The sequence below is a fragment of the Thunnus albacares genome, chromosome 5 (assembly GCF_914725855.1).
Source record: "Thunnus albacares chromosome 5, fThuAlb1.1, whole genome shotgun sequence".
In the NCBI taxonomy this organism is placed as follows: domain Eukaryota; kingdom Metazoa; phylum Chordata; class Actinopteri; order Scombriformes; family Scombridae; genus Thunnus; species Thunnus albacares.
Genome location: NC_058110.1, coordinates 17,951,313 through 17,974,564, shown reverse-complemented (window position 1 = coordinate 17,974,564; position 23,252 = coordinate 17,951,313). Strand labels below are relative to the sequence as shown.

Genomic DNA, 23,252 nt, shown 5'->3' with positions numbered 1-23,252 from the left:
CAGTGGTCCGGTGATAGATGTGTTTATCAATTCAGTGGTGAAGGCAGAGGAATAAAGAGGGGAGCAGATGTTTGCAGCTGCAGACCAGATTATGGGGTGGAGTGGATTGTGAGGGAGCCTGCAGAGTTTGTGTGAGCGGAGAGTTTCGAGAGGGTTACAGGGGCTCGGGTGGTGGCAGGAGAGGTGGGGTGGGGAGTTATGACTTAAAGGAGCCTTTCCTCTGAAGTGTCTGCCAGCGTACACCCCAGCAAACACAATCACAAGTCTCGTTGGTTCTGCTAGCTGAACTAATGAGGGCCTGCGCGTTGAGGGCAGGGGCTTTGATGTTCTGGGTAGCTGGCTCCTTGTGTTTTCTCTCCCGCTCTCCTTCTCTGCCTGTCCCACATCAAAAATGAAAGGGGAGTTGAGAAGCAGATGTTTTGAGGCATGTATTTATACAGAGTACACTTTATTCACCCCCTTCTCCATACCCCATGTGTCCTTTGCTTCTGCATTTGCGCTGTACAAGCAAGGATCTATCTCCCTATCTTTGTATCCAACTAAACACACTAAATCGCCTTACTTTATACATATAATCATGATGTCAATCAAAGTGGGTAACTTTTATCTCTCCTTACTTCCTCTCTCGGCCTGCCTCTCTTTAATTTCAGCCCAGTCTGGTTGTCATTACTCGGGGGGCAGTCGATGTGTTGCTATGCATGTGTCTATGTCTGCAGCAATGAGGGGGAGAATGGGAAAAAGCGCAGAGAGGGAGAGAAAGCAATCCCAGGCTGTCCACCAACCTCTGTCTCACACATGGGAGAAACAGTGACAGGAAATTCCCTTTCGCAGCAGCTCCAGGGTGAAATGATAAAGGAATGAAGAAATGCAAACCAGAAATCCAGTCCCTTATCATTCCATACCAGTCACTGTCTCCCTTTTATTCCCTCACTAAATACCAAACAGACAGAAGAGTCGATTCAGCCACTAGCACTGCCATTCCTTGAGAGTCAAAGGATATTTACCTAAGTTCATACAAACAAGACTTAATTGGCATTAAATCCTATGGCACAGGAGGTTTTCCCAGCAGACTGGATATGGAGACAGTTTGGATCATCTAAGATATCTAGGAATGCTGCCATCGTAAATCCAGTCAGGTGTTGACATTAGCGTTTTTGCTAAATCTGCGGTGCAACTAGAAAGAGGGTGCAAATCACTCGGGTCACCAGGAGTTCTGTGCACACCAGCATGCATGTTTTTCATTGTGCATCGGTATGTCTGCATGTAAGTGTCTTTATACATGAATGCATGTGTGTGTTATTGTTTGTGTAGTCTGTCTCCCAGGTAACAAGGACACAGCGTCCCAGCAGCACGTGGTACAGCGAGTCCCTTCTTTGGCTATGAACTCTGGACAGATGATCCCCTCAGATGCTCGCACAGCAAAGACTGGTATAATCACCCCCACTCTCTGCTCTCTTGATGCTTCTCTCCAGTAATAAAAGTCATACTTTAAGGAAACAATATCCTGCAGCCATAAAAAGTCCTTCTCTCAGCATGAAGTGGCCATAAAAAAAGGCTCTCACCTCCCAAATCTGTAGCGCACAGAGCGTACCCCCCATTTACACAGCAACAGACACAGACACACTCAAACATACACACACGCTTCAGCATCAGTTCAAGACTAAAGCAGGTCCATCTCTCACTTTGACATGTACTACATGTGGGAAGAATCTAAGGCGTACTCAGACTGATGAAATGGACAAAAGCAAGTACAGAATAACAAGAGCTCAGTCATGATTTCATAGGAAAGGGACACACATCACATCACAGTTATATCAAAGGGAAGCATATTTCTGTCATATTGATATGAATTCATGAAAAACATGATCACTAGCGACCACTCTAATGAAGAGGTTACTATTGTTACAATGGTATAAATAAATCTGAATGATTAGTTGTTCCGTATAAAGAATTTTAAAGACTTAATTTGTCTCCAAAACTGATGTTGTATCAACTTTCCCAAGTATACAAGCTTTGATAAGCTTATAAAAGTCCTGTGTCCATGTGTTTTCTGTCTTGTTGCTTCTGTGAGAAAGCTTTTGAAAAACTACTGTCCTCTGTCTTGTTTTGTCATTTATCGTAAAACCCTGTGTAGACTGATTTTGAGACTGACTAAAAAGTTTCATTGCTCTGTCTATGTGTCTTGTCTGAGTCACAGGTGCAAAATATTCAAATATTATGTGTAAACATCTTGGAGATCATTAGAAGAGCCCAGTAACATGTAAGATAAATTGCAATGAGACTGTGATGTCAAACAGCATTGGTTCAACACCTTGAGCCACTCATCCGGCACGAGACTGTCATTAACTACAACCAAAAAGGCAGGCTCCAACACAATAATAATATTAATAAAAATAGATTTACAAATATACATGTACACATTAAAATACATAGCTACTATACAATAAGTCAACATGTAGACATTTACATAGAAATGTTTTTCTGTTGTTGCTTGTCTTTGTTTTGTGGGATAGAAAAGATGGGGTATAGGCCGTTTTCATGGCTGAGAGGGCAACGTCTAAACAGACCATGGCAAGACAAATGATATGAGTCACCTCTTCAATCTCTGACTTGGCATTTTGAGAATAACAGCGGCTACAAAGAGAAAATAGATCCCAGATGATGGAAAGGAAAGGGGGGGTAAACAGATTCTCTGGGAGAGTTACACAAAGAGCAAAACAAATGCTTGAACAACAGGAGTGGGCGAAGGGACAGGCTCGCCATCTTGAGTCCTGGATGGGTAAAGGCAGCTGGGACTGGAGGAAATGGGAACTACTTGCACACATTGACCCACTCTGTGACACGACACTCCTCGCACAGCACGTAGCAGCACCAGTGAAATCTGCAATTGCAGCGTTCGCTGCGTGTCTGTTTCAGTATATTGTGTCCACGGCCGCAGCACAGCGAGCCGCAGCTGTCTGTGCTGTAGCTGGTTTTGTTGCAGATGCGTCCCTGCGTACCCGGAGAGTCGACAGACATGTCACGCTCACAAAAGTCAGGAGACTTCTCAAAGTACACCAGCTCTCTAGACATGCTTCGACGACGACCTCCGTTGAGTCCTCCTGTGCTCCCACTGGCGCCGTTTCCAGTTCGGGGGTTGAAAACCCCATTGTTCTTGTTCTGGGAGTTGACAAAGATGGCTGACAGGAACTTTTCCTTTAGTAGTGAACCTACATGCCGGAACTCTGGTGACACATGCCAGCAGGTCTTAAACTGACAGCTCCCTGATGTGCCATGACATTTGCACTTCCTCTTCATGTTGTCAGCCACTATCTGTGTGGAAAAAGGTAAATAATGTAAACAAATCAGAAATGCAGTGATAACCTTTGATGACGATGAATGCCACTGAAGAGCCAGACTGCTCTCTGAAGAACATTAAGAACACAACGGAACTCGTTATTCACCTGTCGTCCCATCCGGTTATTATGTATCCTCATGCGAGCGTGGATGTCTCTTGGAGACCCTCGGGAGTCAAGCCAGTCCCTGGAGAAACGGTCCCCAAAACGGACGTCATGACTGCAGCCTCCCCACTCCCAGGTCTCCTGCATGGAGCTCAGCTCATCTGGTAAAGGCTTGAGGAGGGCAGAGGGGTGGGTGGAGTGCAGGTTAGCGGGCAGGTCACCATGGTGACCGTTCAGCTCCGAGGGTAATGACCGTGTCATACCGATTCCTACCCCACCCTTCTGCAGGGTCTGCAGCTGCAGCTGTGTGAGTTTCAGCCGGATCTTGTCATCGTCCTGGCGACGCTTGGCCTCACAGCCACACCCCCGCAGCTTGCCCATGCTGCAGGCCGAGGCCACAGAGTGAGCCACACCCGCTGCCAGCAAGGCCAGGGAGAAGGCACTCTCGCGAAAACCTGGGAGCAGAAGATGCACACTCAGAGTTGGGAAATGACAAACAGTGTAGCTCTAAACATGTCCTGCCCATACCTTCCTCCCATAAACCCCAGGTCACATTTAGACTATCATTAGCTTGCCTCCGACTCTCACCCCTGTTGAGGATGGTGCTGTGGTGGGGCAGCTTGCCGAGGCCCTCCAGTGAGGAGCAGTTCCAGCGCTGGTCTCGGAGCTGGTGCTGGCATTCGTGGATGGCCACCTGGATGCCCTGCAGAGCAGAGGCTGTCACATCGGGGCTCCGCACACACATCCGCATCTGACGCTTACTGAGGCCTGCCAGCCTCAGGCACACCGAGTTAGGGGTTAGCACTGGATCTCCTGCCATCTTCAGGCTGAGGATATCATTGCACAGCACCCTGCAGAGAAAGAGAGAGAGAGGGAGAGAGACAGAGAGAGAGGCAGAGAGAGAGAGAAAGGGGGGGGGGGGGGGGGGGTCCACGGGGGTGCAGGGGTCATTAGAGCTGGTCAGGAGTTCATTAGTCAAATCTACAGCAATATGTGGCAGTTGTGAGATGTTTCGAATAGTTAAGAAAATCTGAAAAATACAAAAAAGGAAAGATTCAAGAAGGATATAATATTAAATCTAACTCTACTTCAAGGGATTTACTGAACAGACCTTGCAAATAAAATGTGTTAATCAATTGCACAAGTATTGACTAGTCTCCCCACTGCTTAAAGCAGAGAAAAATATAACTGAACTGGTCATCCAGCTGAGAGGTCCTAAAAGCAGAGAGTAAATTGCCAAACACCATCAAAAACAGTGGGATTCATATTGAATTCGTTATGTAAAACAAGTTCAGACTCGTTAAAGGCAAAAAAAAGGATAAAATTTGATTTCAGTGTTTCAGTACTACACAAAATCAACATGAGAAACCAGAGGCAGATGTTTCACTTTTTCACTGAATATGCAAAAAATATTTGTTTAAATCTATACACCCAGCAACTTCCCACAACTCTTGCGGAATCCCATGTAGCCGAAACCGCATGTAACATCAACTCTCCTGGCGCTCTCAAGTGCACTTACGTTAATGCAGGTGACATAAGTGCTGCTGCCAAAATCAGGAATTGGTCCCAACGGAGTTTGTTTGATAGCTCCATTTTGTTAAGCGTCTTTCGCGACGTGACATTAAAACACTGGTAATGAAGTCCCGTGTTCAATAAGAATTGAAGAAGAGTGGAGTATTATCGATGCACCGCCAAACGACCGAAGAGTGAAGACGGAGAACAGAGGAGCTCGGGGGCGAGAGTAAACGGGAGGGGGAGAGAAAGAGGGGAGGGGAGGAGATGCCTCTACAGGCGACTGTTTGCAAAATATTGGCCAATATGAAAGTTGGATCACCAGTTGATCGTTTTATTATTTGAGAATATGATCATTCGTCCAAGCGTAAAACGACGTCTTCAAATTTTTACGCACAGGCACTGCTTTCCCAGCCCTGCGCACAACTGCCCCAAGTTATAGCAGGCAATCTAAAATACTGGACACTATAAACATATTTAATGGGATGTAAAAATATGAACGTACTTATTCTTTATTTTTTTTTTGGTAGTGGGTCGGCAGATGCTCATCAGGCATGGCCCATTTTTTTTAGAGAGAGAGAGGAAGAACAAAGAAACACTCAGTAAAATGAAATATGGAGAAGATTTTGTTCATGAAGGGGTGAGTTAGTTTAAATGATGGATGGGGGGAGGGGAGAGCTGCTGGTTCCACTGTACGACAGGGAGGCAGCAGCAGGCAGGCGGCTCCGCTAACAGACCCTCCAACAATACTGTTTTTAGTCATGTGGTCCCCCCCCCCCTTCCTCCCACCTCCATCAGAGCGGCTGTTCTTCATTGTTGTGTTTGAAACAACTTCACTTTGTCACTGCAAAGTCTTTATTTCAGAGTATAACATTATATGCATACATTACAGGAGTGACAGGTTGGATTTCTGTGATTATTTATCACAGTATGGCATTATGGCACAATGACACTTATGGATTAATTAAAATGGATATGTGATGCGTTATAGAAAACAGGGCCTTCGCTACTTTTAAACATATTTTATGCATATTGAAGACTACCAAACAGCATCTCAATTATCTATTCACATTCATGTCCCATGCTTGATAATGACTAGGCCTACGAAACCAGACGCACAGGCCTTCTGTGAGGACTCGGTTAGGGTGATGTGGCAGCTCGGCATCACATCAATCAACCATATTGATTCAAATTACGCATATCAAACGCTGCTACCGAATCAACAGGTCAATCACACAGTTAGTGAGACTGCTAATTATCTCACAAATTAAAAAAACGTTTTCTCGACCAGACTTAAACAGTAACAGACGCTGCTGTTGGAAACGAGAATGTGCATGTGGGTTACTTTCATAAAATTAAGTTAAAACCCCCCTCGAACACGGTTCGCATAGTGACACCAATTCATCTAATCTCCTTCCATTCCCTAAGCTGCAGCAATGAAAAGTGCATTAGCATTCTGCCTTGGCGTGTATATCTAAGTGGCTTAAAAAGTGATTTGAAGTTGATTTGTATATAAAAGGCCCCCTTTATCCGGATTGAAGCTCTAATCTGCTCGGTGTCGCATGACTGCTCCAGGAAACCCGTTTGAGCACCTTCATATAAGGCTGGAGTATAAACGTAGGATGGCTGTCATTAAAGCCTTTTTTTTTTTTTTTTTTTTTTTTTTTTACAAAAGCCCACTTCCTTTTACTGTCATCCCAAGGAAAGAGTGAGGGAGAGGCAGCGAGAGGGGGAGAGAGAGAGAGAGAGATTATTCAAGTTACAACCGCGGCAGTGACTAATGTGGAACATGCAAATTAGCAGATAAATGTCACATAATGAAACATTCACTCATGAACCAACATGGAGAAGTTTGGGGACATTTAAGCCTGATCTAGTCTGGGGTTAGATGGAGATGCCGCAAAGTGGCTCAAACTGTGATTACACTGGGCTACATGTGCGTCGAGGGAGGTCTGCAGGCCAGATGTTTGGAATGGTTTTTATTCCTATACTCGTCCCCCTCTTTTCCTGGTTCATCATACATCAAACTTCTGATTGGTGACCGCATTTCATCTCTCCCGCGCTCGAAAAAATATTTAAACAGCCCAGCAGGCAGTGTGAGTTATATGACAACCAAGAGCTTATTATTACTTTTTTCTACGTGCAAGTTTCGTTGTGCGTGCGCGCGCGCGTACTTGGGCTATAATAAATAGGTGATAATAGTTTTGTTTCTTGGCCTAATATGAATATATAAAAATACCCTCCTCAAATGCACGTTTGTGAAAAATCCTATTAAAGATTAAATAGATGTACTTGTGAAAGGATTATAGTAAAAAGGAAACCGAATGTACAGAAATGTCCTAGTGCACATTTTGAGAGCGCATTTGGAGAAAGGAGGAGGAGATGCGGTTAGGGAGTAGGCTAATCCAACCACAGGGTAAAAAGGGCAGTTTTAGATGGCTCATATTCCGCTGTAACTGTATTGCACCGTGACACCAGCTTTGAGCAGCGGCGGAGCACCAAACCGGACGCACCCACAGCATCTGTACCAACACATCACTGCTCCAGGGCACTTCTCTTCTCTCTGCAAGACTGGATGTGGAAACAAGCGCACGGCCACTGGGAAAAAATACTCTGAGCTGCACACGTTTACAGGGAAATAGATTCTGTGATGACCGTGAGATTCCGCAAGTAATATGCGCAACACTGTGGATTGCCCTATTTTTTTTTCCTCTCCCTTTCTCCTTTCTGCCCAGTTGTGTTTCCTTATTCATTGTGCGCCCTATGAAGAGCATTAACTATCCCTCCCTCCAATCCTATTGAAAAGGCTCCGAAAAAAACAGAGGGAGATGAGAGCAGCAAATCCCTTTTTTATTCCCCTCGTAGCGCTCAATAAGAGAAGAATGTGTTGCCTATCAGTCACCGAGGGGATCAAGTCTTCGGGACTGTCCCACGCGTTCAATGCGCCGTGCAGAGCATCACTGAGAGAGACAGAGTGAAGAGGACTGCAGCAGCAGTAGCATCCTGCCTGGACACTTCACATCATTTAGCAACCTGTCTCCACTCAAGATCCATTTAAGTCAATTAGGGCTGCCTGCTTCTCTCACCTTTCAAGTCCTCGCACTGGACTGCGGCGTAGTGAGTATATATATACCTATATATATACATACACCTTGCACCGTGGTGATTTTGATCATAATTCAACAGAACATAAAGTATGATCACAAATCATGTTTTGTAAGAGAGCGCGATTTAGGGAAACAAGCAATGCCAGACTTGTGTTTATTTATTTCTTGTTTTTAGACTGATTGTTTATTTTGAGGCAATTTTTCATTGTTATAATTTGCAACAATTTAAGAATTACAATCAGAGATATTTGGATCTAGGCTATAACTTTGAGTAAAATCCCTGGCAAAATAATCAAAGCTGAAATTTGACATTTTCCTCCCCACATTTTTTTTTTTTTGAACCGAAGACACGATGAGGAGTCTGGCGCTGCTGTTAGGGGTGAAAGCCGCTTGCATCCTGCTGGTGTCTTCGCTCTCGGGCACAGGGGCCGTCAACAACAGCGGCCGGTGGTGGTGAGTAGTTAACATCAGATAACTACAGTATGTGATGATGCTTTCATTCAGGAAAAAAAAAACCAAACAAACTCCCTTTTAACGCCGGTTTGAGCGGGGAAGACCTTGTCGCGCTACCGTGCGAATAGTGTTTTATTGGGCTACCACATTTCAAGCTGCAAGCTCGAAATAATGTGTTAGTTTTGGCACCGGTTACAACTTCTGTTCAGCCTTTGAAAAAAAGAGCAACCACATGATATTAAAGCTTGAGGGATTTTAGTTGTCGTTTCCAAATTGCTCCACGTGAGCTCAGCTATAAACTAGGTTATTTCACTTTTTTTTTTAATTTATTGTCCTTTGACTGAAAATATCTAGGCCTACAACAAATGATCTATTTAATAGCAACTGAATTATATTTATTATAATTACAGTTTTGCTTTTTATCTGCAGTAGATTAAATCTACTCTCTCTCTCTCTCTCTCTCTCTCTCTCTCTCTCTCTCTCTCTCTCTCTCTCTCTCTCTCTCTCTTTCTGCCTCCCTGTCATTTGGACAGTGTGGTTTGAACACGAGACAAAAATTTTCAGTCCAATGTGGGATAAATTAAATATGGATTTATTTCTCGGCTGAAAGGAATCCCATACGAGGTCGTGTTAATCTAATACTGTACATTCCTCTCTCTCTATACAGGAACCTAAAACTGAAACTGCCAACTGCACAATATTTTGTTATAGAACACACAAATAAAATTGGATCTGGGTAGTTTTGCATCATATTGTGTTGCTTGTTTAAAATCCTATAAACTGTGGGTTGGGTTTGTTGAGGTAATGATTTAACGAAAGATTTTTGCGGTGTCATTAGATGGTCAGCATTTGCGCACAACGTCAGTGCGTTTTCAAATATTTAGAATGTCAGCTGAAATCCAAGAGAGCAACAAGAAATAAGGAATAAAAACTCCGCGGAGTTTTTTTGGAATGAAGAAAACATCCAAATAGACGAGAATATTATTAATGTTCCCAGGCCTCACCACACTTCAGTCTGGGTCAGTCCTCTTAACAGGCCGAGACTCGTCCGCTTATCCGGATAGTAATGCTGAGCAGGAGACACAGCCATTACACTACACATGAATCAAAAAATGTTGACACGAACATCTCACAGAAATTGCCAGCAGATAAAGTGGAAAATTATACATCATGTGCACTGAAACGCTTAAACAAGTAATGTTCTGAAATCTGACCACCAAAATCACTGCTGTTTTGTGATTCAATATTTGTGTGTGTCAAACTGAAGAAGCACAGGTGCCATGTTTGGACACAGATATGAACATGATACTTTAAAAAACCCCCAATAACAAAATATTTCCTGGTATTATGTGGCATGCACATTGAGTTATTAATATCATAGAAAAGTTATCAAAGCAGCATTCTTTTTTTTGTTACTCATGACATATAATATACTGAATATAATAATTTAAATATTTGGCAGAAAGCACTTTGCCTAATGTGTGAACAGGGAGGCCTACTGTAATTTTCTTGATAGGTGAGATTAGACTTCAATGATCTCTAAGGATGAGGTCAGTCTGATGTCTAGACAGTGCATGATAATCACTTCTTTTCAGCTTTTGGTTGTTAATGTGGGACAGCAAAAAGAAAATGAGTAAATTCTGTTATTTTGTATAGTATAGTATGACATTACATAGCATTATAGCATTACCCTTTTATATTTTAGCAATATATATATATATATATATATATTATATAGTATAGTAGTACATAGTATAGTACAACAGTATGACTGTGTCGTGTAGTACAACAAACATGCAATTATGTGAATGAAGGATTATGTTTGGTATTCCACTTAGCCTTTGCATCTCACTGTATTTATTCTGATGAGAGCAATACAGATACTGAACATTTTGCAACGTATATGGTTCAGGTCCAAGTGATTTATAAAGAGGTAAAAATAATAATACAGGTTTATGCTATTTGCCAAGCCTGAAACCTGCTTTTTAGCTCAGAGACTTACAGTCTCCTCGTGGTCTTGGATCAGCATGTGTCACTGTTTATTATTATAGTACATAATGAAAACTGTAATTTTAAAGGCACAACTCTTATGACGTGCCAAGACACATCAGTTTAAGAGTTCAGAAGGTCACAGAAGGAGTTACAAGCATAAAACTGCCAGCTCCTTGACTCTGATTTCCCTTGTCTTTGTATTGTGCCAGGGGTATTGTCAATGTGGCCTCCTCATCCAACCTCCTCACCAATTCCAAGAATGTGCAGTTGGTCCTGGACCCAAGCCTGGCTCTACTGAGTCGTCGCCAGCGCCGGCTGATTCGGCAGAATCCTGGCATCTTGCATGCCATTGCCGCTGGGCTGCACACTGCCATAAAGGAGTGCAAGTGGCAGTTCCGCAACCGTCGCTGGAACTGCCCGACCACCCACAGCCCAGCAATATTTGGCAAAATTGTCAATCGTGGTGAGCCTCTCTTGTCTTTCTCATCAGGCAATATTTGGGCAATTTTGGCCAGGATGTAATGGAATCTCTTGTACAGGCTTTTTTTCTCTAATTTTTTTTTCAAATTTGGGGGAGGGGGGGCAAATTCAAGTCTAAAAGGCTGGGTCAGGTCCTAATGGGAAGTGTTGATGTTGTTTCTTCAGGTTGCCGAGAGACAGCATTTGTATTTGCCATTACCAGCGCAGGGGTGACCCATGCTGTGGCTCGCTCCTGTTCAGAAGGGGCCATTGAGTCATGCACATGCGATTACCGCCGTAGAGGTCCTGGAGGGCCAGACTGGCACTGGGGGGGCTGCAGTGACAATGTGGACTTTGGCCGGATGTTCAGCCGTGAGTTTGTGGACTCAAGCGAGAGGGGCAGAGATCTGCGCTACCTCACCAACCTACACAATAATGAAGCCGGCAGAATGGTAAGGATTTGATACTGAAATGTGCTGGTTCTGTGTTTTTGTCAGAATTTAGTCATTCTTCAAATGTATTTGTGATTTCATCAGTAGCATTTGGTCTTCCTCTCTGCAGACTGTGTCATCAGAGATGCGTCAGGAGTGCAAGTGCCATGGCATGTCAGGCTCCTGCACCGTGCGTACCTGTTGGATGCGCCTACCTAGCTTCCGCACAGTCGGAGACTTCTTAAAGGACCGCTTTGACGGTGCATCCAGAGTTGTTTATGCCAACAAAGGCAGTAACCGAGCTTCTCACCGAGCTGACCCCCGCCATCTGGAACCTGAAAACCCAGCCCACAAACCACCGTCTGCCATGGACCTGGTCTATTTTGAGAAATCACCAAACTTCTGCTCCTACAATGGAAAAACCGGCACTTTGGGAACTTCTGGAAGAACATGTAACAGCTCTTCTCCAGGCCTGGACGGATGTGAGCTGCTCTGCTGTGGACGTGGGTTTAAGACTCGGACCGAGAGCGTGACCGAACGGTGCCACTGCACATTCCACTGGTGCTGTCACGTCATCTGTCTGAACTGCACCAGTACACGAACTTTACACCAGTGTCTATGATGATCGGTGGACAACTGTGTGAATATAGGCATACGTGAGGAGCAAAGGAGAACTTCTTAGGAAACAGGTAGATGGCTGAGAAAGCCACAAGCAAACAGGTGGTTTGAGATATTAGATAGGAGCTAGAAAAGCTTCAAGGCGGGTAAACGGATACAGGGAACTTTCTCACACAAAAATTCAATCAGTGTTTCTGAAAGTAGGAGATGGAGAAAAGCACAAATATATGAACAGGGTATAGAGGGAGTGTACGTGCTTGCTCCTTGCTTTTGATGCTTACCAGTATTAAGAGGGTATTTAAACACTAAAACCATCCATGTAGAATGGATATCATCCACATTCCTCAAGTGTTTACACTGTGGATAAACAGAAATTGAAATAAAGGGACAAAATGATGTGGTGGCGAATCGATTGCTGTAAGCAGGTACTACTAGAACCTTCCTCTCCCCCAGTGAGGGCAGAAACTGGACACAATGTTTCACAGATGTTTCTGTGGCCAGAGAGCCACAAACATGTCCTCTCATAAACTGGTGAAGACCTCTAACAACAGGGAAGTTATTTAAAAAAAAAAAATCTGTGTTTTGTTTTCTTTTACTGAACTTTGGCTTCTCTCACATGAAACTGTGTGAAGTTTATCTCCTGGGATGGGCTGTTCCTAACTTGTGTACTTGGGCCCTGGGTGCAGCCCAACCACTTATAATTTCCTCACCACATTTGCCCTTTTTATTTAGATTTCTCTGGAGTTGAATACACCTCAACCCTGCCTGACTTACCGCAAGATGGTCCTGATGTTACACGACTGGGACCAGTACCCGCCAAGGAAAACAGAAACTGACTGATCAAATCTTACTGAGGCAAAGTGATTTGAATGTATTATCAATACACTGAATATCATGGCATGACAAGATGTAGTTTGGCAAATCTGAGGAGTCAACATTAAATAAATAAATGAAATGTGACCTGCAGAAACTCAGCATGCTCCTAAAATGAAAACCAATGCCATTCTGAGATGCACAATGCAAAAAAAGACACAAAATTCCTGTTAATACATGTTTGTAGTGTTAAACTGGTCCAAGTTTAAAGTAGGCAAATGGTGTATCACTTCAAGCTAGGCTGTAAAAAGTAGTTAAGTCTCAGATAAACATTTTATTTAGAAGAATACAGCCTCTGCAGAAGAAATCATACTGTATATCAGCTAAGAGAACCAAAATGCTGTAAATATTAAAATATATGAATATATTTATTATGATGTCATTTGTAAGTTTGCTGAATGATTTATGCACCTGTCAGTGGCTGGAGAATATGCTATCATTAGTGTGGAGTCGGGGGATGTTTTGATTTGATGTCTTTTCTACTTTGGTGTAATGTAGCTGACACAAAACCAACTCTTAGAAACAGAACATTATCACTTCTTTGCTTGTTTCCTGTAAAAAAAAAACACTTGTGTTTGGTCATGCACTGAATATTTAGCATTTTTTATGAGTGTAAATACAAAATATTTATTTCTGAGGATTTTTTTATACTGTTATAGAGAGATGTAAGAGAAGACTTTTTTTTTTTTTTTTAGAGAATCAAAAGATTTAGGTGCCAGTTGGTTTTGTATTGTATGATAGAACAATAAAGTCTATATTTTCAATTAAGTTGCCCTCCTGAATGTGTCCAAAGATGCTATTATGTCTGTTGTAGTTTCTGTGTTTGAGATAGTTTTGACAACCAACCAAGTGAACATATAAGCCTGTCCCTGGGTGTCCTTTGCTTAATCCTATTACCACCACCAAAGCAGCCTCTTTCTCCAGCTCACAAAACATCCCTGCATCTGTGCTCTCAACCACAGGGATGGCCCCTACTTATCCAGCCACATACCTTATTTTATACAGTGTAGGGTTTTACCGCATTGACTGTTTTGCTACCTTTGCTTAATGTCGGAAAGAAATAAAGAAATAATATGAAAAATAATGAAAACCCAGAGTCTCCCCCGAACCCTGGCAACCTGACTGACCACAGGAGTTTGGAAAGCTTTGCACTTTCTGCTTAGCCTACCACAGCGCAGGAGCAGCCAGGGTCACCCAGATAGACCACAGCAGAGGCACAGTAAGGCCACCAGCACACACCCAAAAATCCAAAGGTCCCAATAACAGAGCAACAAAGGTGTAGCTGTGAGGAGTGGGGAAAAAGTAAGTAAATAGAGAGTTTAAATCTCTAGACCTGGAGGGATTAAGAGGATACAAAGAACAAATACTACAATTTAGGGGGGCATATGAGGTAGATGTTCTACCAAAACAGAAAGATGAGAGCTTGAAAATTAATATTGATCATAGAATAATACATCTGATCACTACAAAATTGTCTCATATCCCTGGATTACAGGGATAAAAGGGGTGAACACACTTAAAAACAGGATTTAGTTTACAGTATAATCTGAAAAAAATAGAGAAAAAAAGTCAGGGTTAGGAGAGTTGGAAAGCTCACAAATGTGAAACTGATACAAAGGTGACCTGAGGCAGAAATGATCTGCTATCATGGATACACAGAAAGAAACAAAAGAAAGAGAGAAAGTGGCTGACAGATTTTAAAAAAGAAGAGGGAAAGCAGGGTTCAAATCCCAGGCGTGAGAGTGAGTTGGTAGCGAAAGTGAGTGGAGGGGGTGCTGCCTGTGGGAGTGCTGAGGAGTCAGTGATAATTAGCTCAATTAGTGACAAAGGCAGTGTAATAAATACCGACTTAGTGTCTGGGTCCCTGCTGGCCTCTCCCTGCGCAGCCTGCGATGTGGCCCTGGCCTGATGGACAATTCATTAAACTGACAAAATACCCCACCGTCCAGGCGTGACGCAGCGAGTTAGCCCCCTACAGGCCCAGCTCATTGTTCTAATTGTCTGGGCTGGAGTCACTTTGTGGCCGCCTCCTCCTTCACCCACCCCGCCTTCACACTCTGCCTTCAGAAAACCCATGGAGTTAATGCCCCTACCTTACTCTGTAAGTAGGTGATCGGCAGGTTGGGAAAAAAAAAAGCAGTAAGAGTTCCTTGGGGTGGGGCGGCTGGTGGGGGAGGCAGTGGGATTAGCGAATGGAGGTTGCCTGGGAGTGCTGGGAGCAGCACCGATCGGAATGTAGGAGAGATGAGTCCAGAAGCTCGGATGCGGGACAAAGCGAGAGTTAATAAGGAAAGATTGAAGGGGCTGGCGACAATGGGCCGCCACCCGAGTCGAGATGAAATTGCTTCCGAGGATTATTGGGAGAGGGTGTGAGCGTTGTAGGCTTTTTGTGTGAGTGTGTGTTTGGTTGGGCATTTGTGTGTTTGTGCTTCAGTGTGTGTGCAAGGGGCAGGGGGAGCGCTGGATTGATGGCTGCCCCTCTGGTTGGGGAGCAGGGGACCAGGGGAGGCTAACCGGCTGTTCCCACAGTCTGTTCTGCTGCAGCCACCTTTGACACACGGGGCTGCCAGGCGGCGAGCAGGCAGCCATGGTGAGAAGGGCACAAACAAAAACAACAGCTCCACTACACAAAAGTCACTGTCTCTGGAAGGGCAGTGGAGAAGGGCAGGCTGGAGGTGAGGGTGTGAGGAGGGAAAAAAAGGAGGGAGAACAGGAAAGAGTGACAGAGAGGATACAAAAAGAGAAATTGAAATGGCACAAAATTGTAAGGGTTAGTCCTATATTTGGTTTGAATTCTGTCCTGAACGCTGATGACTGCCAATATCTATATATGGTCCTTAACGTCAGAAGCAACAAAACAACGGTAAAAGATCAAAATATTCAAAACTGTTTTGCCAAATCATTTGACCTGAAAGTGTCAGTGTCACTCTTTTTTAAAAAATAAAGGTGTTCATGATTTAAGCTTGAGCGAAGAAACTGTTTCTACTTGCCCTAATTTTGCTCCTCACAATAAGCAATCATGTCAATCACCATTTTTTTTTCTTTTTACGGAGAAGATGATACAGCATAATGAAGGCACAGCAGCTTCATATTAAAATTCCTGCTAAATTGTGGAAAAAATGTTTGCCCGTTGGGTGGAGTGGGCTCTAATTTGAAGGGCGTATGATAAAGAATTTAGAATTGGGTTTGGGTCACCGCACTGAATGATAGGCTGCTCACAGCGGTTGTGATGGACAATGTGGCGTGGCTTGGACCTGGCGCACGATGCTGATTCGATTTCCGTGCTGCCCCAGCATTTCATTGTGATCCTAGCAGTCGATTATGGGCCAAGTTCCAATTAATTAGGCTATTGTTATGTCAAGAACACCCTTACACTGCTCATGTAATAATCAAAAGCATTTGTTTGCTGCCATTAAGTGACCACAGGGCTATTATGTAATAAGATGAGCATTTACAGCCTCATCACATACTGTACATACTACACAAATAATTATAATTAACTCAACCTAACCTAAAGTTACAGAAAACTACCGAGTAAATTAATAGTGATCATTCCATGTGGGTCACATTTACTTAAATTCAATTCTAGGTTTTCTAGGAAACAATGAAAAGAGTGTGCCTATGTGTACATATGTGTGTGAGTTTGCGTGCAAGCCAGTGTGTGTGTGTGTGTGTGTTTGTGTGTGTGTTTGTGTGTGTGTGTGTGTGGGTGTGTGGGTGTGTGGATGGCAGCTGGGAGGCAGACACGGTCCAGGAGAATCGTCCCCTAGCAACTGACCTTTTCGGCAGATGGCAGTTCCAGGGTAACAGCCACCCAGCATCACAATGGCCGTGGCCTCCTAACATCTCCATCACTTCATCATCTACCGGCCTGCCACAACCTATCACACAGGAGAGAGAGAGAGAGAAAAGGTTACATTCATCCCAGCGTATGAGCGCATGAATATACGCACTCAAGTGTCCTCTCCTTTTTTTATCCTCTTGCTTCAAGTCCAAAAACATTCCACACACATCAGTTTGGGTCTGTGTTCGACTGCTCCCATGTTTTCCTGGGGTATGCGAGCAGGGCAGTCGAAGGGATGAGAGGAGGATAGATTTAGGAGAGGCACAGCAGGCACTCACTGCGGTCCGAAAACCTCCAGACACTCTCAAACCACAGTTTTCCGTTGTTGGGTTTTCTGCACATAGTGAATCAGGGTGGGAATGCGGACAGACCACTCGACCACGGTGAGCAATCAGTATGATGTCTGTGGTCAGGCTCTGTGACCCTGTGGAGCGAGATGGAGAGCGAGTCCTGCACTTAAGGTGGGAGGGATATAACTTTGCGGTGTTTGTGTGTGCATGCGTGTGTGTGCTCGTGATATGCAAGCACTCTAACGCACACAAGTGTGAGTGAATCTGCATGGTGTGATTATATATTTTGAGTTATCAACATGCTCACTGTCTGCACATATACAGCTCTTGATTGTCTTGACTTGATGGCCGCTTGGCCTATTTTTTGTCCATTACAAACTCTGAACGGTCAACTTTAGGTACCATTTGCCAAAAGATTTGCAATGCACAGGCAACAGTTTGGTGACAGTCCCCAACTCCCCAATCACACATCTGTGAATGGTTAGCAACGACAAACAGATAAAGTGACACGTCAAAATTGGTTCCACTGGGATTAAGTGTTTTAGGTGGAAAACTGTGCGTCAGAGTGTGACTTTAAACCGCTGTATATTCTAGGGGATATCATATGCTTGCAGACACTGTAAGTCCTCCTGTAAACAGAGCTGTAATGACAGGGAAAGACTTTGGAGCTAGGACAGCGACAGTGGAATATGTTTACAGACATCTGACAATGTATGGGTACAGCACAGCAATATTTCAACCCTGAGATCCACATGAAATATGAGCACAAACTGTGGTGGAACCCATGTGACACAGCCTGTGCATCATTTCACCTGTCAGCAGGGATGAAGCTTGCATTTATTAAAATCAATCACACCAGTCAGTGGTAAATTGCAGCAATATGTGTCTGGCTATATTGAATGTTAATACATCTCGTCATCCAAATGCATCTTTGTGAAACGAACACTGATTTGAGTGTGTGAGGTTTTTGTATAGTACTATATATTGCTTACTTGTCTAGATGTGACATCAGCAAATCATAATCACAGTATCTTCACCATTAAATTGCATTCTTATCGTTTTACTTGCAGTTGGACTATCTTGACATACCACAACATGCCATCATTGAGTCAATAAACAGCACTGAGAAATTTCTGAAGGCATGGGGTCATTATCTCTAATCTGGTAAAGGCTGTTGCTGGAAACAAAAGGAGAAATGCTCAGTTTTTGGTTTTAATTACAAGCTGTGTTTTACAGCGACAGTGGGCGAGGGCTCAGCACTGACACAGCAGTAGAGGAATGTTTATTTGCTGCAGTTTAGGAGCTGAGTGGCTTGCAGGAACTATGACACATTCCTGTGTCACTGGCTCTCCCGCTTGCAGACACACTATTGCGTTCACACACTGGCGCCCCATGTGTTGGTTCACAGCTGCACAGACATACACAACTATTTCCTCTTAACTTGTCCTGCACACATCCACTAAATGTGGCACCTCTGGAATCTGTAAGCATACCCAAATTGTATGCTCATTCATGGCGACTTAGTGTGACATGACTTACTAGGTCTAATACTTCCCTTGTGTGTCACAGTGTGTGTGTGGCAGTTGTACAACTGTGACTTGAAGATGAATTATTCATGCCTTACTTTTCAGCATTATGGGGATCCCTGCCCACAAAGTGTGCAAATGTGCATGTGTGTGTGTGTGTGTATACGTGCTTGCATGTGTGTGTGGCTGGCTGCACACACCTCTCCATCTTTCCCTCTGCAGTCCTATCCATTATCCCCGGCATCTGGCAGCCAAAGCCTGTAAAGAAGACATTTCTCTTGGCAACAGTTTTTTAAAGGCAGTGACACAGGGGACAGCCAACCACAGGAGCCACACATCTTCCAATCTACATGCATACTGAGAACTGCTTGCATAACAGAACCGCCCCAGTCTCCTTTTCTCGTTCTCTCTCAAAACACACACATTTTGCTTTGTGTCCCACTCACACTTACACACACACACACACACACACACACACACACCAACGATACTGCTCCCACCCGCTCTTGTCTCTCTGCAATATACTCACCCAAGCTTTGAGGGCTAATCGCTTCCAGAGCCAGAGCAATCCTACAAACTCTGCCAGAAGCCTTTCAATACATTTTGCACTCTAAGAAGTTCAATCTGGCCCTTAAATGAATATTGTGTGAGTGTAATACATGGGCGGGTGGAGATACATTGCATCGATTTTATGTACAAATGTGTTTAATTTTGTTACTTTAAATGATGCGTGTTGATGACATAGCCATTGTCCAAAGTGCAAAGTTAAATCATGAAAATTGCTCAGTAAATGTCATCATTTGGGATGCTACAGCTTTCAACAAATGCTCAAAGGGCATTGATCCCTAAGCATTGCCTTGCAGAGGAGAATGTAGAAAGTTTAATTGCAACCTGAGTGCACCTGAATATGTCCTTGGTTGACACTCAGCTCCTGAAAAATAAACACATTCTTTGTATAATTGAAATGGCCCAATAGGAGCATTAATTAATACCACGTGCATATTGAAGCCCATCAAGAGAACAGCTGCAGTGAGCAGCTTCTCTAAACAGCAAGCATGTGGAGAGGCATCTTTGTTTTGCTTGGCTGTTACTTATGAAGTTTTTTGGCATCTAGATCATCTAGAAGACGACTGGGTGTGTTAGCTTGATAGAATAATTGTTTTGATTTTGATAGGCTACCAGCTGCACATTTGTTTAGCAGCCATAAAGTTTCCATCATAACTCCACTGGGAGGATGGTCTGATAACAGCTTGTTTCAATTTTTGCAAGATAGACAAGACAAGATGGCTAACGAAGAACTGTGAGTGGTGGGCAGATGTAAGTCAGGAGGACTGTGCATTGTTTTTACATATATGAATTCAGGTATAAATGTATGCTAGTGCTCACCTGTATTTTCTCTTCATTTGCCCAAAGATTTCTTTAGAGTGTCTCTTGCCTTGTTAAAAGTGGGCTTGTGTCCCTAGATATCCTTCCTTCCTCGTCTTCATTCTCAACGTTTCACAACAGCTGGTCTTTCTCCCCTGAGACTCTGGAGAAGGGATGATAATGATCAGAGATGTTAATTCCACTTGTTTTTGACCTTTCTTACTGTTTAAGAGCTAGTTCTGAGGAAATGGTGCACAAAAACACACTTCAGTCAGCTCTGCTGGATTTTTAAATCAAGACTTTCTTAAGACAGCAGTGCAAATGAGCCACTATACCTTTCCACACAAAAGTTGCAGTCAACTCTTTCAAAACTGAGAATTTCAAGTTTTAATGCCAGATATTAGCAAATGTGATTACTAAACACATTCTGTTGGCCTGCACTTCGCTCCCAATGTTTTAAATCACTTCACATGTGGAGTGTGAGAAAATAAAGCAAGACTTACAATAACTATACGCTAAACACATATGTGGCCTTGTGTGTCGGTCTTTATGTGTTTCATTACTGTACCATAAAACCAACATAAAGTGTCTTAGTAAAGTGTTGGGCCACCATGTGCCGCCAGAACAGCTTCAATGCGCCTTGGCATTGAATCTACAAGTCTCTGAACTCTTCTGGAGGGATGAACACCATTCTTACAAAAGATATTCCCTCGTTTTGGTGTTTTGATGATGGTTGGCAACTCCCATCAGGATAGAAATGTTTCATCATAGGATAAAGGTGATCATTCAGAACAACTTTGTATTAATTCGCAGTGACCCTTCCCTCTAAGGGGACAAGTGGATCCAAACCATGCCAGCAAAATGCCTTCCACAGCATAACAGAGCCACCGGGGTCAAACATTCAGGCCTGCACCGTTCTCTTGGTGTACGCCACACATGCACTCATCCACTTGTCGAGAATATGGTGAAGGATGACTCATCTGACCATATCACTTTTTTCCACATCTCTGTAGACTAGTGCCTATGGTTTTTGCACCACTGAACTCTGAAATGTGTATTCATCTTTGTAATGAGGGGTTTATGCACTGCAACCCTACTATAATATCCCTCTCTATGTAATTGTCGACAGACTGCTCTTGCTGACACAGTCTGATCACGTCCTGCATTGACATTCTCAGTCACCTGAGGAAGAGTTGCTCTTCTGTTTTTCCTTTTATATCACACTAATGCACAAGTGTGAAGGTCAACAAATGTGTGCTTTCAACCACAGTTTCCAACCGTCTTTCCCATAGATTTAAATGCAGATGTCACTTTAGTCACTGTCCCCATTGAAACACAAGCTACTTGAGCAGTCCTTGTGACTGAAGCTCCTGCCATTCATGCTCCAACAATGAACCCTCTTTCAAAGTCATAGATCTTTTCCTCTTACCACCTTGATACAAAATCACAATCAACTGGGCCTGCTCAGCATTTTTATACATGCCACAGAGCATGATTGGATGCTAATTGCTTAATTGTACCATGCAGCGCACCTGTGTGGAAGTGTCTGCATTCTTTATGTTTCTCCACCTATTTATTCGGGTTTTTCCTTTAATTTGTCACCCGTCTGTACATCCACACTGATATATTGCATAGTGCTGCCTTAAGACAGCGTTGAGGGCACTGTGACACTATTCACCTTACAAACAGTGTCAGTGCCTACAGGAGTAGCGCTGACTTGGAAATTGTACACTGCTGCCATCTAGTGGGATAATATTCAAATCACAAGGGGAACTCCATCGATTTCACACATCAAAGTCTGTTTATGGGTCTTAAGAAGTACTAATGCATGTGTGAAAAAGTTGTCTAAAGCCTCTCGTGTCTTCAGTTTTCTTCTGTTTGAAAATGAGGAGTAGAATAGAAGTGAAGTTACCAGAACTCTGTAGCCCGCTCCTCATTTCTGCGGCTATATGCTCGAGGCTATCCATCCATGAGCCCATCACAACCGAATCAATCCGTCAATCCGTACAGTGCAGTACAGTAGTGTGAGGCGAGTCGAGTTGCATTGTGGGTAATGTAGGCGCCAGGTTTGACAAGGTAGAAGACTGCCTAAAAAGAAGATATTCTTATCATTTTTTGTTAACTGAACGTGGTGGATGTGTTATAAAAGTGCAGAACTAATCTTTGGAGAAATGAAATCTTATTTAAACACACAAAGTGTGTATTGAATTAACTACTAAGCCAATATGCTTTCAATTAATTTAATGGCGTAAAAGTATATATAACTTACCTTTCTAATCATATATACAGTTTAAACCAGACCAGAGCGGGTCTATATGGCGTGGAACTGCTCCTGTAAATATAAGCTTATTAAAATACAGTCACTTATTCGACCACGTTTGGAAGTTGATTGTGCGGCTGTTATGATCCTATCTTCATACCAGGTGATGGCGGTAATGCACTTTCTCTGTTTGCCAACCACAATAAAGCAGAAAAAATGGAGGAAAAGGATAGAACAAGTAAGTACCTCAACATATTCTTATACTTAGATGGCCTGGTTTGACGGTCTTAGTCGTGCAGTCAGTGTTATTGGTATAACAGCTAATATAGTGACGATATCGGGTGATTAATTGACTGAGGCCAGGGAGTTGCAACCCAGCACTATGGAAGATGGATCATAGGCCAGACTAGTCAAATGAAACTGAGCTTTTCCTGTGTTGTGGATGTGGACTATGTCCTCAAGAGAAACACCTGACCACAGTGCGTCTTCAGTGGATAACACAGACAGATATTCTGTAGATTAGAACAAGGTTAGCTTCTTTTACTCATGACTGATCATCTGTAATTGATCTGTAATTGATCAGAAATGAAGATCAAAACTAAACTTCTTAACTTTCACAAGTTAAGTTTAGAGATAGAATGACCATTTTGCTTTTATTTTGCAAGTTTAGCTCATTAAATAGAAATCATACACAGTTTTTACACTGCTGGCACATACTTTTCCTCCAGACAATATCATTGATTTCTAGATTTTTAATATGCACCTTTCAGGCACCCATCTGGTCACAGCTGTATATTATAAAAGTAATTTTGCTGAGAAGTACATTTTACTATTAATCCATCAATTTTTTTTTGATCATTTGATTGATCGACTACACTATAAAATATCAGAAAATAGTGAGGCTCATTACAATTTACAAAAGATGCCCAAGATGACATCTTCAGACTGCTTGTTTTGTGTGACCAGCAGTCAGAAAACCAAAGATATTAAATTTACAATGACGTAAAACAGAGAAGAGCAGCAAATCCAAACATTTGACAAGAGCAAACTGGGAAAGTTTGACATGACAAACTGATTATCGA

The 23,252-nt window shown here is 43.1% G+C and overlaps 2 protein-coding genes across 5 annotated transcripts; one reads left to right on the top strand and one right to left on the bottom strand.

Moving 5' to 3' along the window:
* Nucleotides 1–298: 298 nt before the first annotated feature.
* Nucleotides 299–21,978, bottom strand: wnt10b (wingless-type MMTV integration site family, member 10b). 4 transcript variants are annotated; one of them, XM_044352888.1, is made up of 7 exons: nucleotides 21,823–21,978; nucleotides 19,932–20,073; nucleotides 18,746–18,803; nucleotides 16,664–16,766; nucleotides 4,029–4,291; nucleotides 3,444–3,895; nucleotides 300–3,312 (listed from the first exon to the last, which is right to left on the bottom strand). In XM_044352888.1, the coding sequence occupies exons 4-7, from the start codon at nucleotides 16,735–16,737 to the stop codon at nucleotides 2,812–2,814; spliced, it is 1,290 nt and encodes a 429-aa protein (XP_044208823.1). In that variant the 5' UTR covers nucleotides 16,738–16,766; nucleotides 18,746–18,803; nucleotides 19,932–20,073; nucleotides 21,823–21,978; the 3' UTR covers nucleotides 300–2,811. The 4 variants fall into 4 exon arrangements, with proteins under 4 accessions (XP_044208826.1, XP_044208825.1, XP_044208823.1 ...); XM_044352889.1 differs by having other exon boundaries at nucleotides 4,029–4,267; XM_044352891.1 differs by lacking the exons at nucleotides 16,664–16,766; nucleotides 18,746–18,803; nucleotides 19,932–20,073; nucleotides 21,823–21,978 and adding an exon at nucleotides 4,960–5,201 and having other exon boundaries at nucleotides 299–3,312.
* On the top strand, nucleotides 7,288–13,481 carry wnt1 (wingless-type MMTV integration site family, member 1). Its single transcript, XM_044352892.1, has 5 exons — nucleotides 7,288–8,069; nucleotides 8,407–8,512; nucleotides 10,714–10,967; nucleotides 11,150–11,415; nucleotides 11,525–13,481. Exons 2-5 carry the CDS (start codon nucleotides 8,412–8,414, stop codon nucleotides 12,014–12,016), a joined length of 1,113 nt encoding a protein of 370 aa, XP_044208827.1. The 5' UTR covers nucleotides 7,288–8,069; nucleotides 8,407–8,411; the 3' UTR covers nucleotides 12,017–13,481.
* Nucleotides 21,979–23,252: the final 1,274 nt, after the last annotated feature.